Here is a 15,498-nt window from a genome sequence, read left to right on the forward strand (position 1 = left end):
TAACACATGATAAGATCACTTATTTCACCCTCTCCCTCTCGGCTTGTTGGGTCCAACGGTGCTTGCTGCTACATTCGGGCTGTAAGCATGAAAGGAGTCACGGTTCACTTGCTTACAGCAATTGCAAGCGCGAGCCAAGTATTGCAATGATCGATCAGTATCCCTGAAAGAAAAACAACTGGTGATCGTCAAAGAAGACAACCTGCATCCTTACTTGTTGTGGGCAATGGGGCGTATTATTTCGGTTCATCCTGGCAAGGACGAAACAGTTCGCGCAGTGACGCTGCGCACAGCATCCGGTAAACACGTCGTACCGATTGGCAATGTTACCCAGCAATTTGCATGCAGCAACAAACCATTTTTACGTTTATTTACTTTCATAGTTAGGTGTCAGTGATAACAAGGCAAGGCACATACCCATATATACCCATAAATTCAATTTTTTTTGGTGACCGGAATGTGAGAATTGAGGTTTATAAAAGAACTTTCCTTTCACATTCCTATCAAACGCATTCAAACGCATCAAACGTGGGGGAAAAGGCAAAACGGCATCCTGCATCTCTTTCGTATTTTGCGCCGATCGCGTCCGTCGAAAACGCTCAGAAAGCTGCGAAATTTTTGGTTTCCAACACCAAGAGAGCATGATCAACGAAGAGGTAGCACAAATTTCCGTACCACGTGGTAGCATTTCATATAGCTGCACCCTTCCCTCTACTGATCATTGGGCTTGATCCGTCAACTGATCTTTCATCTCTTTCCGTCCGTCCAAACAGTACAGTGCGTACCATAACTATACCCAAGTTTATTTTTATGGAAATAACAATGTGGAATATTTATGGAATATATTTATACATGGAATCTTTCTAATCCCCCGGCCATTCCATGACGACAAGAGATATAAATATTGCAAAATAACCGAACAATAAACAATACATAATGTCTTCGGAAATAGTGGCACTCCATGTTTCCTACTCCAAATAATTAAAAAAACTTACCTGCTGTACAGTTATGACACGCACTGTAGGAAATGGACGGATAAAATGAGACGGAGGATTCTCGCCACAGCAGCTGAGCTATTTACTCTATCGATCGCTCTCCGGAGAGGGCCCTTGTTTGATAGTATGTGTAACTAATAGCCAATAGTAGAAGATCTTTAATTGATCAATAGCATCACAGCGCATGATAACGTGAGTAAGCGTCATCAATGTATCTCATGTACAAGCATGGCGGATCCTTGTGCGGAACAGATTGATGTTATCTCCTTTCGTGGATGCTCTCTTGGTGTCAGAAATCACAAAACTGCTCGCTTTTGGCGTGTCCGATCGCATCATGCGCGGAGAGACTTCGACGAAAGGAAAAGCGCTTAAAAATAATATGCAATGACGACTGAGATGACCGTGTGCTCCTCTAGCTCTTGTAAGCTGGACACTAAACACTAACGGTGATTAATTCGTTCAATTTCTTTAATTTCTTTGAGATTAGTAATGAAAAGTTTATTTAATAGTTTGATCTTCGGATTCGTGGCTGAGTTGAGAAAAGGGATCAACGGCGGATCAAACGGTAGACGGAGTAGGCGGTCGACTACGGTCTCGCCTTTTTGGAGGTCCCAAAAAATGTGTGTAGTAGTAAAAGGTTTATACATAGGCCCCCTCTCCAAAGATGATGATTCAAAGTGAGTTCAGGAGCCCCTTCTTACTGCGCCTTTAGCTCAAGGGCCTCAACGCCCCAAATTCATCGTTTTTAAAATTAGAGGTCCCATTCATAATTCCGCCCTGGGGAATCCCTCCAAGGGGATTGATCCTCCACTGACTGAGATCATTTAGATTGAATCGATTAACTACTTCTTGGATGAACTCTTGGGCGACGGAGATGTTTGCGGTAGAAATGAGATAATAAAAATGTATGCTTCCGTAGGGAATTATAAAATTTCATAAATAATCGTAATTCTTTAGACAATTCGTATAAGAACAGCAGTGAAAAATAGAAAAAAAATCTGTTTCCGCCCGGGTTCGAACCGGGGACCTTCTGCGTGTGAAGCAGACGTGATAACCGCTACACTACGGAAACGCATGCGGGGTGAAGCGTAATATATCATTTTTAATCGGCACTCTCTTTGTCTCTTTTACTCGCGAGCTTTATCTCCTTTACGCTATTACTCTAGTAATTATTTATCTTCTTTCGCAATTTAAATCATAACTCTATTGAACTAAAAACAGTTTGATTACGATATTTTTTTTTTATTAGCATTACATTTCTTCTTTCTCTCTTACCCACTATTCCCGAAAGTGCTACTTCGCATCCTTACTCAACCCTAACAAGCCTAACGTTTGTTCCTTATATTTGGTTAAATTATACTCGTTTTCGCCTTCGTTGAACAGCTTGGAGACCGCGTCTGCGTATGCTTCCGGCACCTGTAACCAGCCGTCGTCACCCTCCTTTCGGTCCCAATTGAGTGTCGCTTCGGCATTACGCTTGCTGCGACTCGTCTCGAACTCGAAATACTCCATGTCAGCCTCGCTCTTGGTCGCCTCCCACGGTTCCACCGTGTTCGATTCGTGATACAGCGCGGTCAGCAAATAGATCGCATAATCGTAGTTCTGCTTCTTCAACGGACACCGGTCGGTTACGATCGTGAGCAGATCCGTTTCGGGATCGTATCGCTCACCGACCAACCGCAACAGCTTATCCTTCGCGTGACGGTCGAGCTGCAACGCACCAAGTGCCAGCTGTACCGTCACAATGCGGGACAATGGATTCCGGATGGTTGGCAGGGCGTGACAGTAATCCGACGTGACGCAAGTCATCGGGAAGTGTGCCCGCATTTTCTCCTCCGTTTCGAGCCCCTTCGGCCATGCGGTGCAGAACTGCTTCAGCGCTTCGCACTGTCGCTTGATTACGGGCGGTGTCAGATGCAGAAAATTCGGAATCTTCATCAGTTCCGTGTTGGCAAACTTGCCCGGTGCCATTTGGTTGCGTTTCGTGACGTATCCCTGACGGATCGGAAGCGGTACAACGGACGGGTTGAAGGAACGTGGTCCTGGCCATACGGCACCCCAATCCTGGTCCGTTGCCATCTGCTGTGATCTGGTGATTCATGCAAATATTTGCCAATGATAACACTTCCAAAATAAATGCGACGAGTCACAATATGGGTACTTACCGAGGTGGTGGTACATCCGGACGGATAGCTTTCCGGCGAGTTAGTCGCTGAGACTTTGTTTGCTTTAAGTTTAAAACACGAAATTCTGCAAAAAAAAGGCACCGTTGGTCATTGAAATGATTGCCATTAGGGCCTTACAGCCGTACAAACCTTCTTCCTCGACACCGGTGGTGCGGGAACCTTCTTCCTGTAAACGAGTCGATTGCAGCCTATAGCCAACCGTTTGTACCGTTCTGTTCCACAACGGCAGTGGTCCGTATCGTGCAAACAAAGCCATTCTATGATTTGTGAGTTATTTCTTTCAATTGTAAGCCACTTTTGAGTAATAATTCCTGCACCGGTTGCCGGAAAGCAAACCGAAGGTGCTTTTGTTGTTGATTTCGATTACCTCATGAGCAGTGCTGTTTTTCATCCTGAATGTCAAAATGACATTTTGGCTGCATGCATAACCTGACGACAAATCGAACTTAACGATTCAACACAAAATTACATCTTTTTCCACTCTTTCGAAATAATGCATTCTCCAACCGTGCGGTTCGTTTATATTTTATTCAAAATGTGTGTATACATATATATTTTTTTCAAATGCCCTTAGCGCTTTCTATCTTCTGAACTGGGCGCAAACTATCTTAAACTAGTCATAGAAGATCGTTTGGAGTGTGTTGCCTTAAAAGTACATTTGCTTGGAGACTACCTTTATCTTTTATTTCAACGATACAAACTGTCGAGTTCTGAAACGTTCAACGTCCACGTCGACGGTTTTGTTTAAACCATCTGGTTAGGCAGTCTCCCATCCGCCCGCTTTAGCTAAGATTGAATACAAAATATATAACAGTGAGGATCGCAACATGCATCGTAGGTGTGCAATGAAGCACTGAATACAATAAAATCCATAAATAAATGCGTTCTGTAGTGGGATCCTAGTGCCTGGGGAATCAGCCACACCTGGGAAACTATAGCCCAAATAGACCCTATTTTTTCACAATACCCATCAACCGGTTGTGGCGATTGCGGTCACTATCAGATTCAAAGTTGTTGTTGGCTGTTCGCACGGTCGGGGGTTTTGATGCTACTGAAGAGCTACTACTGCTGCCACTCGCCGATCCTGTAGTGTCCTTTGCTTTCATCATTCTGTATCGATTGATGACGGAACTGGCGGAAGCATTTGCTAAATAATGAGAATGCAGAAAACGACAGTTTCGATTAATTTCAGGCACGGCATATTACCATCGGTACACCTTTCAGTGTGTTCATCGTACTAACTTCGATTATTTGTTCGGTTCACCGAGCGGGGACTCTTTCCGATACGTTTTGGGCTCTTTTTACGGTTTTCCTTACTAACTGAAAGGGTCATTTTGCCGCCCTTCATAGAAGCACGACGAAGCACTGGAAAAGAGCACACAGTATGCGTTAGTTTCAGTAACATCCTCTTTCCCTACATTCTTGATCTTATATTACCTTTGTCCAGCACATGAGGGTCCACGTTTGATTCTACGAGAACATTGGAAAACAACGAATCCGTTTCAGAGTCTTTGACCGAAACGATATCAAAGGTAGAATTTGCAATATTACCGATACCATTCGATTCATCCGATGTGTCCGACTTGTTCTCATCCTGGCTAGTACCAGGAGTTGGCATTTTCTTCCGTACAGGCGCACTCGTCCCAAGACCATTGTTCACCACCAGTCGCGGTACTTTCAATCGCTGTGATGCACCTAATCCTGCCGTAGGCTTCGATTGCTTTGTCGGTGTTCGGCGGGACATTGTGGGTCGCGTCACACCTCCGGCCGTAGTGCTCTTGAACGAAATCGTTCGGCTTACTGTTTTCGGTTTTTTGAAAACATTCCGATCCACGCTGCTCTCCGTTTCACTGTCACGCACCGTCGAGTAGGGTTCGGATTCCGATTCACTGCCGTCATTCAGTTTCGCCCGTTTGTTAGTTCCACCGGTGGCACTCGTCAATGTTGTTACATTTTCTGGCGGGAAGTCAACGGCATCCTCGGAACAGTCGGACAAATTGGCAATATCGTCAAGGCTATTCGTACTGAGATCAATGTCGTTACGATCTTGCTGACAATCGTCGTCAAAAAAGGTAACTCCGCGCTGACGTTGATTCAGTTTCACCAGTCGCTTTAACTTTTCCACTGTTATATTGTCCAACCGGTCCATGCTCCGGAGCAGCAGATAGTTCTGCTGTATAATGTCTCCGCTCAGCAGCATAATGTTTTGCCATAGTTTGTTCTCCTGGTCATATGTGAACGACATCTGCAGCACGTGATCCTTCCAGAGCGTTGATGTGACAGCTTCGATTTCTGCCTCTTTTCCACTGAGATATCCTTTCAACACGGTGGCAAGTTCGCTTTGCATTACCTCCTCCCGAAGTGCGTTTCGATTGCGTCGGGCGTGACGGAGCCTTTCCCTCCAGCGTGATTTGTCCACCTGTTGGTTTGCAACCTGCTTGCCACAACGATCAATAGAAGCTTCCAGCTTTGCAATGTCCTGCGATGAAAAGCAACAGTTAAGATTAACGTTCATTTCAAATTTGACAGCTGACAGTCAAACATTCCCAAAACAAAACACGGCGCATGCAGTTTGCGTTATTCCAAAACACAGCATCCCGCGCCCATTACAGAAAACCTGACAAACATTTATATTTTTCATAAAATGTTACGAATAACTACACTGTTCCGTGCAGCTAGCTTTAAAGCACTATCAACTAATGGTAGTGACATTGTTTGTGCCTCCACAAAATGTGTTCCAGCAAATCGAACCATCTACACAGCGCTGCAAAACATTCGGTATGATACGCCGGTAGCAACACGAATTGTTTTCGGTACACAGCCACCAGTTAGAAACTATGCAAAGGGCAAGGATAAAAAGAAGGACAAAAAGGGTGCCCCAGCAAAGGTACAAATTAACGAGGAGCAACTGGCCAATCTGATCGACCTGGAAGGTTTGCGAACGCAGATGGATAAAAGTCTAACCGCCATGAAGGATGATTATGTGAAAAACCTATCCCTTCGCTCTACCACCGGTTCCATCGAAACATTGCGCATCACGTACGAGGGCAAGGACTATCAGTTGCAGGAACTCGGACAAGTAGTGCGCAAAAACCCCAAAACACTCGTCGTCAATTTGGTCTCGTTTCCACAAACCATCCCGGTCGTGCTGCAGGCAATCCAACGCAGCGGCATGAACCTAAACCCGCAACAGGACGGTACGACACTGTTCATTCCGGTACCGAAGGTAACGCGCGAACATCGAGAAGGTTTGGCGAAGAATGCCAAGGTGCTGTTCATCAAATGTCGCGATCGTATTAAAGATGCTCAGAATCAATCGATTAAGAAGCTAAAAAAACAAACAAACGTATCGGAGGATGATACTTTTCAGGCACAGACACAAATCACGGCCATCGCAGATAGCTTCGTGAAGGAGGCGGAAAAGTTAATGGAACTGAAGCAGTCCGAGCTGCTGGGAGATAAATGATACAGTCACTCCCGATAAGTTGTTTAGCGTTGCGAAAGTGATAGTGTAAAAATATCAGCAAAAGCGATGCCAAGTCGAATAAAGCAAATAATAGCGTTCATTGGAGTTCCTCTTCTTCTCGGAGTAACTAGGTGGCTAGATCACAAATGGTCCAAATTTTATCACCCAGTCTGTTCATCAAAATTATCGTTTTAGGAAAACTTACCTCATTTAGGTGACTTCCGTCGAGCGTCACGACGCGGGCAATGGTTTCGGCCTGTTCCTTCAACTTAACGCGCATATTGATCAGCTTTTCTTTGCTCTTTAATGCGATCAGGCGTTCTAGTGCCTCGCGCATACTGGCGTAGCAGCTATCTATACGTGAAATCCACGTGTTAAGCAACGTTTCGTTTATCCCTGGTGATTCAACAACAGCTTGGGCCTTTTTCCGAAGTTGCTCCTCGAGATCGGCCACCTTAGCCTTCAGTCGCTCGATCTCCTCCGCCTGTTCGTTCACCTTCTTGATCAGGAACTCCTTCGGCACGTTCGAAGGAACAATATTCTGACGAACAGTGGTTCGAATTTTTTTGGCACGAGAGGCGTACTTCAGCGTGTTGTAGGTGTCGTCGTACGTTAGGGAGGACGGCGATATGTTAGCTATCATAACCGTTTGACAATTTCCTCCCAAACTGTCTTTTAGGATGCGTGTAAGGTTTGAATCCCGGTAAGGGATATGCTTTAACCCATCCGCCAGCTTGTTTATGCAGTTTCCGAGCGCTAGCAAGGATTTGTTGATATTAGCACCCTCCTTAAAGCGAATCCCAATGCCTTTAGTGCTGGCTGCACGTTCGCTGCCAGCCAGATCGATCATAGACAACTTCACTGTTCGTTTTTGTCCCGTCTTCTTTTCCACCATTCGAATGTGGACCTGGAATATCGCATGGCTACGACTACTTTCCGCATTTGCGTCTGTCGGATGCTGTGTTCGATTGCGGTTGCCTAGTGCCAGCAATTCCAATAGTTCGGTAGCACTGTGGATCTGCTTCAGTACCAACCCGCTCACCACAACACCGTTGGCATCTTCACGAAGCTTAAGGGGTCCACTTTTCGTAAGTAAATTCATGACCAACTCATTGTAGACTTCCAGGTAGGAGATGCCAATATCAAATTTGCGTAGTTCGTTCAGTGCCTCGATTTGACGGAACAGTTCCTTCATGGTCAGGAACGTAATGCCCGGACAATCGCTGCTGCCCAGCATTGTGTGTGTTTTGCCGGCACCGGTCGCACCGTACACAAACACCGAGCAATTGTAGCCATTCATTACGGACTGTACGAGCGGTTTCATGCACACCTCGTAGATATCATTATTTGTGGCCGTATTATCAAACACATCGTCGTATTCCATGGTCAGCTTCTTCTTTACGCGCTTCGTGATATCACGGTGCGTTTGTTTGACGCCGTGGAAAAAGAACTCATCTTCATCTTCATCCGGATCGAACATGAGAGTCGATTTATCGAGCACCTAGAAGGAGTGGACCGATAGCGCATTAGCACAAAAGAACTGTTCATCAATCATGAAAACACAGTCCCACTTACCTTGATGATGTTTCGAGGATTTTTCTCCAGTTCCTGCTCATTGAACGGACGTACACGAACCGCAACACGAATTTTCCGTGAATCGGCGGTCATCTTGTATGCGCTTGCTACCTTTTCCAACGCAAAAAGCCAGTCGAACCACAGCTTCGAATGTGTACGGCTTGGCAGCTATCCCTTGAGTGTTGCTTCTCTCCACAATCTGTGTACACTTGGATTTAACACACGTTCTACCCGTGCACCCGTTTTTCACTGTTTATGCGATGATTCAGGCGAATCGCATTTTCCCGTATGCTGTTGGCGTCATCTCGAGCTAATACAAATTTCCGTTGACAGTTTGTAGTTCAACGACAAACTGCTCGAATGCGAGGGGTGCCCACTGTGCATGGTACGGTCAAATTTTCCTACTGTGATGAAATTCGGGCAGAAAAAGCTCGACATAAACACATACATTCGGTCCGGTGAAAATTTTACCGCAATTCTGAGGCAAGCAAGATTCATACGGCGTGATTTTTGCGTGACAATCAATTGTTTTTCTTTCGTGTATCATTGCCGGTCAACAAAACAAGAGGCCTCGAGTGGCAGCATTTCGAGTAATTTAGTATTGTGAAAACGTGAACAACGTAATGAAAATAGCGATCGAAGGTTGCGCTCATGGTGAGCTGGAAAAGATATACGATCTGATCGGATCCATACAGCAGGAGCAAAACATTACGGTAGATCTGTTAATATGCTGTGGCGATTTTCAATCCACGCGCAACCTACAGGACCTGCAGTGTATGGCCGTGCCGCAGAAACATTTGGATATGTGTAGTTTCTACAAGTAGGTAATGCGATTTTGAGTTAACCGATGGACCTGGTTCATACCCCAGTTTTTTTGTGCACCCACCAGGTATTACAGTGGCGAAAAGAAGGCTCCTATCTTAACGATCTTCATCGGAGGTAATCATGAAGCGTCCAACTATCTGCAGGAATTACCCTACGGTGGATGGGTAGCGCCAAACATTTTCTACCTAGGTTATGCTGGCGTTGTCGATTGCAACGGCGTCCGAATCGGCGGCATTTCAGGCATCTACAAGGGGCACGACTTTCTAAAGGGTCGATTTGAATTTCCACCCTACGATGAGGCGAGCAAGCGAAGTGTTTACCATCAGCGTCAGATCGATGTGTTTCGCTTGAAGCAATTATCACCGACCGTCGATGTGATGCTTTCGCATGATTGGCCCCGTGCCATCACCAAATACGGCGACGAAACGCAGCTGCTGCGCTTTAAACCTGCGTTCCGGGAGGACATTGAGAGTAACAGGTTGGGCAGTGCACCGTGCGAAAATTTGCTACAGAAGCTACAACCACCGTACTGGTTTGCGGCCCATTTACACTGCAAATTTGCAGCCCTGGTACCACATTCCAAGGAGAAATCCACCAAATTTTTAGCCCTGGACAAATGTCTTCCGAAAAGACGGTTTTTGCAAATTCTGGACATTGCTACGGAACTGGGCGACAAAAAGGTGGAAGATGGCAATGTATCCCCCATACGGTTGAAGTACGATCTTGAATGGTTAACGATATTAAACCTTACGAACCATCTCATAAGCATCCGGTCCACGAACGGTTACATGCCCGGTGAGGGAACTGACGAGCGATCCAACTTCACACCTTCCGAGGAGGAAAAGGCGAAAATGTTGGAACGGTTCGACAATGATCTCACTATTCCGGATAATTTTGTTCGAATAGCCGAATCGTATCAACCGGACGAAGAAGGTGCGATGGATATGCGATCAGTCGAGCAACCGCGAGCGTTTTTAAATCCCCAGACAACTTCATTTTGTGACAAGCTAAACATTGATGATCCGTTACGACTTGCTATGCTCATGACGGGCCACAAGCTTAATACGTCCACTTTTGTCGATCAACAGCCAAAACAAGAAGCAGCCACAAGAGGATCGTCGAAAGTTTCTAATGCAGATGAACTTGATGTCGACGATGATGATGATGATACTGAGGATGAGGATAACGTTCGAAAGCAAGAATCTGTCGATGCACAAAATTCGTCTGAACATCCCCAGACCCCAGTACAAGCGAAACTATCACTGTCTGCTCTATTGCCACAACCGAAATGGAGACAACAGGATTCACACGATTCAGACCTGTCGACAACGTTTAACGATTCCACACCGAACTGCAGTGTCGCAAGCAATCCAACTCCACAAAAAATGGCTGACCATAGTACATCCATTCTTTCGGAACCTGGTCTCGCAGTGGACGATCTTAATTTGTCCAGCCCACGAACACAAACGGAAGCGGAAACCACCGAGCAGGACAATCCACCCGTCAAGAAGTTCAAGCGGAGAAATCAAACGATCTACACACAGGACGAGAGCGATTGAGTTTATATAAAATTGATTCGAACGACAGTTCAAGGCAGATCAAGTGGAAGAAGAATTTAATATTTAATAGCAAAAACGAATGCGAGTAAATTACAACAAACTATTTTCGGGTAAGCAGGTGGGAAAATGAGAATAAACAATTTTATACGAAGAAAAGAAAATTAATAACGAAATGTTAAAAGAAATTTATTTAATTGTCCCCTGAACAGCTGTGCTCAATCGTCCCGCTAGGACAGTTCAGAATTGCACTTGCCATGTGTTCTGGCTGTTCCTTGCACGCCGATCAAGTGAGCGTGCTTGTGTGCGAAGAGCTCGGCAACAACCAGAAAGAGAACGAACGAAAACACACGATACCCAATGTTTACTCGGATCGCAACGTCTTGTGTCATTCATCGTTATCGCAATTTTGCTGGAAATACGTACACGTACAATTTGCTGCAGTCTAGCAAACGGAAAATTAGCCGCGTGCTGTCCTCGTACTACGCAGAAGGGCAATCAAAAAGTGTAGACGCAAAAAAGAGCGGCGTACCAACTATCACAACGCCACTGATGATGGTAAGCAAGGTCAGCACAGTTACGCACCCGCACCGATAGTCTTCATCCGAAACGGTGCAAAGGTGATGTAACGCCAGTTTTGGAACGGAACCCGAAAACAACTCGATCAATACATCACACCATCACACCGGATGGACCGTGGAAAGCACAGTGACACCCGGTATGCAGGATTGGCCGGTGGATTAACGGGCTGCATAACACGCTTCATCTGTCAGCCGCTCGATGTGCTCAAGATTCGGCTCCAACTGCAGGTGGAACCGATAAAGACCGGCTCTACCCAGTCCAAGTATCGCTCGATCGCACAAACGGTCGCCTGTATCTATCGCGAGGAAGGACTGCTGGCCTTCTGGAAGGGCCACAATCCGGCCCAAGTGCTATCGCTCGTGTACGGTGTAGCGCAATTTTCCTTCTACGAACGGTTCAACCGAATACTGCGCGATGTTCCACTGCTGGAAGGACACGATCAGGGACGACAGTTTCTGTGCGGCGCATGCAGTGGTTCGTTTGCCGCGCTCACTATCATGCCGCTGGACGTGATACGAACGAGGCTCGTTTCACAGGACCCTGGTCGGGGATACCAAAACGCTCTGCAGGGACTAGGATCGATCTACCGCCACGAAGGTTTCCGTGGACTGTACCGTGGTGTAGGTCCAGCCATGTTACAGATTGCTCCACTCGCCGGTGGTCAGTTTATGTTTTACAATCTGTTCGGTACGATCGTGAAGCGTTTGGAAGGATTGTCACCCGAAGCACAGCTACCTTCCGGTGAACTGTTTGTCTGCGGTGGATTGGCCGGTTTCTGTACCAAGCTGCTCGTGTACCCGCTCGATTTGACGAAGAAACGACTACAGATACAGGGATTTGCACAGAGTCGGCAAACATTCGGGCAACACTTTGTCTGCCGCCATATGATTCACTGCCTGGTGCAGGTCGGACGGGGCGAAGGCCTGCGGGGACTGTACAAAGGGCTGCTGCCATCGTTGCTAAAGGCCGGCTGCACATCGGCCTTTTACTTTACCATCTACGACACTCTGTTACTGCTGTTTAACAGTGAACGAAGCTTTAAATAATGTAAATAGATATATTTAAACTGTAATAAAAAGACCTCGCTTCTTTTGGGTAAAAGGAACTCTTTCTTGGTTGGTCATCACGTTAAATGCACACGTATCCGGTACTACAACCCCTCTGGCGATCTTGGCCAACTGGAGGACTCTTATGCGACACTCACGGTCTCTGGCGCACACACCGACGCCATCACCTAGTATGTTGAAGTGGTCAACCTGGAAAGAACTTTACGGGCTAGGTGCCCTCCGGTGTCATTTCAATGCGCCATATCGCAAGATCGATACTGTTGTCGGTGCTCATCTTTGACTCAAGATAGGCGAAAATTTAGACGATTTAATAAATGTTAGAAGATGGTCCTCAAAATACGAAGCGATCATTAATCATTTGATGCTACTCCTCCATTTTTCAATCAATTCGGCCACTTTAACTTCCGAGGCCATATCACCTTCGTCTAACACAAACACGGGCATCCTATTTTATTTATGAGCATTAGCCGTACGAATTAAATTTGGTTTTATTTAACATTATAGCTTGCATTTGCATGGTTATCCTTTCTCTATAGCTCGAGACTACGCATACGTTACTATAATGCATGCAAAAGTTTTTATGTAGGAGGTGGTCGAAATAACCATCCCCTTGCTAGATGGGCCTGAGGGCACTCTATTGGCGCATCCTTACGGACACCCTTCTACACTACTCTGGTACGGAAATACAAAACAAAACAACACATTAATGAAAAAAAGAAACTCAACGATACAATTAACACAGTAAAACGGGAGCATCGAAGCAATCCGAGCAATGTGTACTACTTTAAAATCGGTTCCCGGTACACGGAACCACCGAGAAACGGATCCTAAACGTTTACATCCGACGTGGTGCTACCCTCCGGATGGTACATAAACTCCGGTGTGATGTAATGCACCGTATCACAGTAGTAGTGTTCCGGGTTGGGGATCGTCTCCAGCACGTACCGGGGTCGCTCATCTTCCTGGGCGGACGGCGTGTTTGGGCCACCGAATCCGAGTGGTTCCATTTCGGCCAAATGGCGCGGTACGGGCACCTTCCGGTAGAAGAAATACTGCGGCTGACTAGAAAGATTGTACGGCGGGCTCAGTATGTCGAAGAATGCCGCCGGTCCGCCAATCGCCGTTATCTCGTGGAAGTTACGCTCGGTCGGCGTTAGCACGGCACAGTCTCCGGCCGCCGAGCTGATAATCTTTTCCGGCTCGGCAACGACCAACACGTGCCGTCGGAGGGTCCCATCCTTCGGTTCGACCGTGTCCCGCCGGGCGAGCTCACTATAGCTGCAGATTTGCACCGCACCGGACACGACCCGTAGCAGTCCGTGCATCTGTGGGTGGTCGTGCAACGGCATGGTGTAGTTTTCCCGCAGCACAAACACCGACATCGCGAACCGATTGTTCTCGAACACACCGACATAGGTGCAGGGCGCTTTGGATGGGTGCTGGAATGTTTCCGTGGCAACGAGCGACGGTTCCAGACCGATGTCCGCGAGTGTAAGCTGACTGACTAGACGGTGCAGTGCGTGCAGGTTGGTGGCAAACTTAGCATCGGACGCACTCGTGTGCTCGAACGTGGCCCAAGCTTGCCGGAATACGCGTGCAAATAGCGTACTCATCGTGAAAGTTGTGCTGTAGTTAAAGTTTTGTTTCACCACACTGTTCACGCCACCACAATGCGCTATTTGGTTGGGACAAGGGGTTTACCACGACTAGATAGTCTATTTGCCACGAAACACCAGTACACATTCCTTCGGTAAAAAAAACCAACAGCAGGCTCTATCCGGTTCCGATGGTTGTGCTTTTTCTATTGCTAATCGGTCTTTAAACCGGCTTCAATCCGTTCTTGCTCTCCAGTAGTCGACTCTGCGCCTAGAATTCCGGGATACTTCGGTAATGCGACGGCTCCCAATTACCGACACCACCAGTGCATATCCGTACCAGTTCTTTCTCTCTCTATAATCGGCTGAATCAGTGGCAAAAGTGTTTCCCGAACCGATAACACGATAACGATGAATCCGTGCTCCTACGTTCGATCCGGACAATGCCGAAACATATTTTTGCTTCCTTCCAGCAGCAGCGGTGTGTGTTCTGTTTTGCCTTCTGTTTTCTGCTGTCTGTTCTGCTACGAAGGTCCCATTTCTTTGACAATCGACTGACAGTTGTAGAATAAAGCGAGCAACGCACGGATTTGCTTTGCATGCTCCGTTTCGATATGTTGCCGGCAGTGGAGGATCAATCCCCTTGGAGGCCCAGGGCGGAATTTTTAAAGGGGGGCCCATAATTTTGCTACGGCATTATCCGTGTTAGGGAGGTGTACTTCAAACATGATTTAACAACACCAGCAAAGTCTCGACAAAGAAAGAAAGTTTTTTCAAGAGGTGACACCTGCAGTGTGGAATAAATTTGCCCATCACTATTGCATTGTATACTATCAAAGCCGTGACAGCGATCGGTAGTGTAAGGAAGATGGATGAAACAGAAAGCATCCTTCAACTCGCTCAAACTTCCCGTCGGTTGATACGAAATTCCATACAAACCAGCTGTTTTCAGATTGCCGATACCAGGAAAGCATCCGCAGAAGAGGTAGCACCTTGTACAGCAATTTTTTTTCGAAAACCGCCGAAAGGTATGCAATGTTTAAACACTAACTTTCCATACAAACCAGCTGTTTTCAAATTTCCGTTACCAGGAGAGCATGTTTTTCAAGAGGTAACACCTGGTACCAGCAGAGCAAATCACGCGCTTCCCGGTAGTTGTTGCAATCCCAAGTTGTTGCATGAAAGATGTTGCATGCCAGATGTTGCGCAACACATGTTGCGCGACATATGTTGCATGTCAGATGGTGTGCAACATATGTTGCGCAACATATGTTGCGCAACATGTGTTGCGCAACATATGTTGTGTAACATCCTGGTACTCGGCTGGTACCAGGTGTTACCTCTTAAAAAACATGCTCTCCTGGTATCGGAAATTTGAAAACAGCTGGTTTGTATGGAAAGTTAGTGTTAAAACATTGCATAACTTTAGGCGGGCAAAATTACCAGTTGCTACCTCTTCCGTGGATGCTCTCCTGGTACTATACATTCGAAAACTGGTAGTTTTCGATGAAATTTTTCACGAAAAACGGGAAAGTTAGTGTTAAAACATTGCATAACTTTAGGCGGGCAAAATTAACAGGTGCTACCTCTTCCGTGGATGCTCTTCTGGTACTATACATTCGAAAACTGGTAGTTTTAGATGAAATTTTTC

The 15,498-nt window shown here is 46.3% G+C and overlaps 6 protein-coding genes and 1 non-coding gene across 7 annotated transcripts; 3 read left to right on the top strand and 4 right to left on the bottom strand.

Annotated features, from left to right (window-relative positions):
• Window positions 1-1,994: 1,994 nt before the first annotated feature.
• Trnav-cac (transfer RNA valine (anticodon CAC)) lies at window positions 1,995-2,067 on the bottom strand. The gene has a single exon. It is a non-coding gene; the product is annotated as a tRNA-Val (tRNA).
• Window positions 2,068-2,234: 167 nt separating this feature from the next.
• LOC128303788 (28S ribosomal protein S35, mitochondrial) lies at window positions 2,235-3,531 on the bottom strand. Its single transcript, XM_053040849.1, has 3 exons — window positions 3,311-3,531; window positions 3,161-3,245; window positions 2,235-3,084 (listed from the first exon to the last, which is right to left on the bottom strand). Exons 1-3 carry the CDS (start codon window positions 3,435-3,437, stop codon window positions 2,289-2,291), a joined length of 1,008 nt encoding a protein of 335 aa, XP_052896809.1. The 5' UTR covers window positions 3,438-3,531; the 3' UTR covers window positions 2,235-2,288.
• Window positions 3,532-3,710: 179 nt separating this feature from the next.
• On the bottom strand, window positions 3,711-8,406 carry LOC128301258 (kinesin-like protein KIF18A). The gene is made up of 5 exons (XM_053037641.1): window positions 8,223-8,406; window positions 6,853-8,148; window positions 4,619-5,660; window positions 4,424-4,546; window positions 3,711-4,328 (listed from the first exon to the last, which is right to left on the bottom strand). The coding sequence occupies exons 1-5, from the start codon at window positions 8,313-8,315 to the stop codon at window positions 4,132-4,134; spliced, it is 2,751 nt and encodes a 916-aa protein (XP_052893601.1). The 5' UTR covers window positions 8,316-8,406; the 3' UTR covers window positions 3,711-4,131.
• On the top strand, window positions 5,772-6,736 carry LOC128301259 (ribosome-recycling factor, mitochondrial). Its single transcript, XM_053037642.1, has one exon. The coding sequence runs from the start codon at window positions 5,826-5,828 to the stop codon at window positions 6,645-6,647; it is 822 nt and encodes a 273-aa protein (XP_052893602.1). The 5' UTR covers window positions 5,772-5,825; the 3' UTR covers window positions 6,648-6,736.
• Window positions 8,407-8,791: 385 nt separating the features above from the next.
• On the top strand, window positions 8,792-10,723 carry LOC128303513 (lariat debranching enzyme). The gene is made up of 2 exons (XM_053040493.1): window positions 8,792-9,042; window positions 9,112-10,723. The coding sequence occupies exons 1-2, from the start codon at window positions 8,846-8,848 to the stop codon at window positions 10,604-10,606; spliced, it is 1,692 nt and encodes a 563-aa protein (XP_052896453.1). The 5' UTR covers window positions 8,792-8,845; the 3' UTR covers window positions 10,607-10,723.
• A 345-nt stretch (window positions 10,724-11,068) lies between these two features.
• LOC128304000 (mitochondrial thiamine pyrophosphate carrier-like) lies at window positions 11,069-12,231 on the top strand. The gene has a single exon (XM_053041113.1). The coding sequence runs from the start codon at window positions 11,293-11,295 to the stop codon at window positions 12,229-12,231; it is 939 nt and encodes a 312-aa protein (XP_052897073.1). The 5' UTR covers window positions 11,069-11,292.
• A 480-nt stretch (window positions 12,232-12,711) lies between these two features.
• On the bottom strand, window positions 12,712-14,338 carry LOC128303216 (2-aminoethanethiol dioxygenase). The gene has a single exon (XM_053040091.1). The coding sequence runs from the start codon at window positions 13,863-13,865 to the stop codon at window positions 13,080-13,082; it is 786 nt and encodes a 261-aa protein (XP_052896051.1). The 5' UTR covers window positions 13,866-14,338; the 3' UTR covers window positions 12,712-13,079.
• Between the last annotated feature and the right edge of the window lie 1,160 nt (window positions 14,339-15,498).

This window comes from Anopheles moucheti, chromosome 3 (assembly GCF_943734755.1).
Source record: "Anopheles moucheti chromosome 3, idAnoMoucSN_F20_07, whole genome shotgun sequence".
Lineage (NCBI taxonomy): Eukaryota > Metazoa > Arthropoda > Insecta > Diptera > Culicidae > Anopheles > Anopheles moucheti.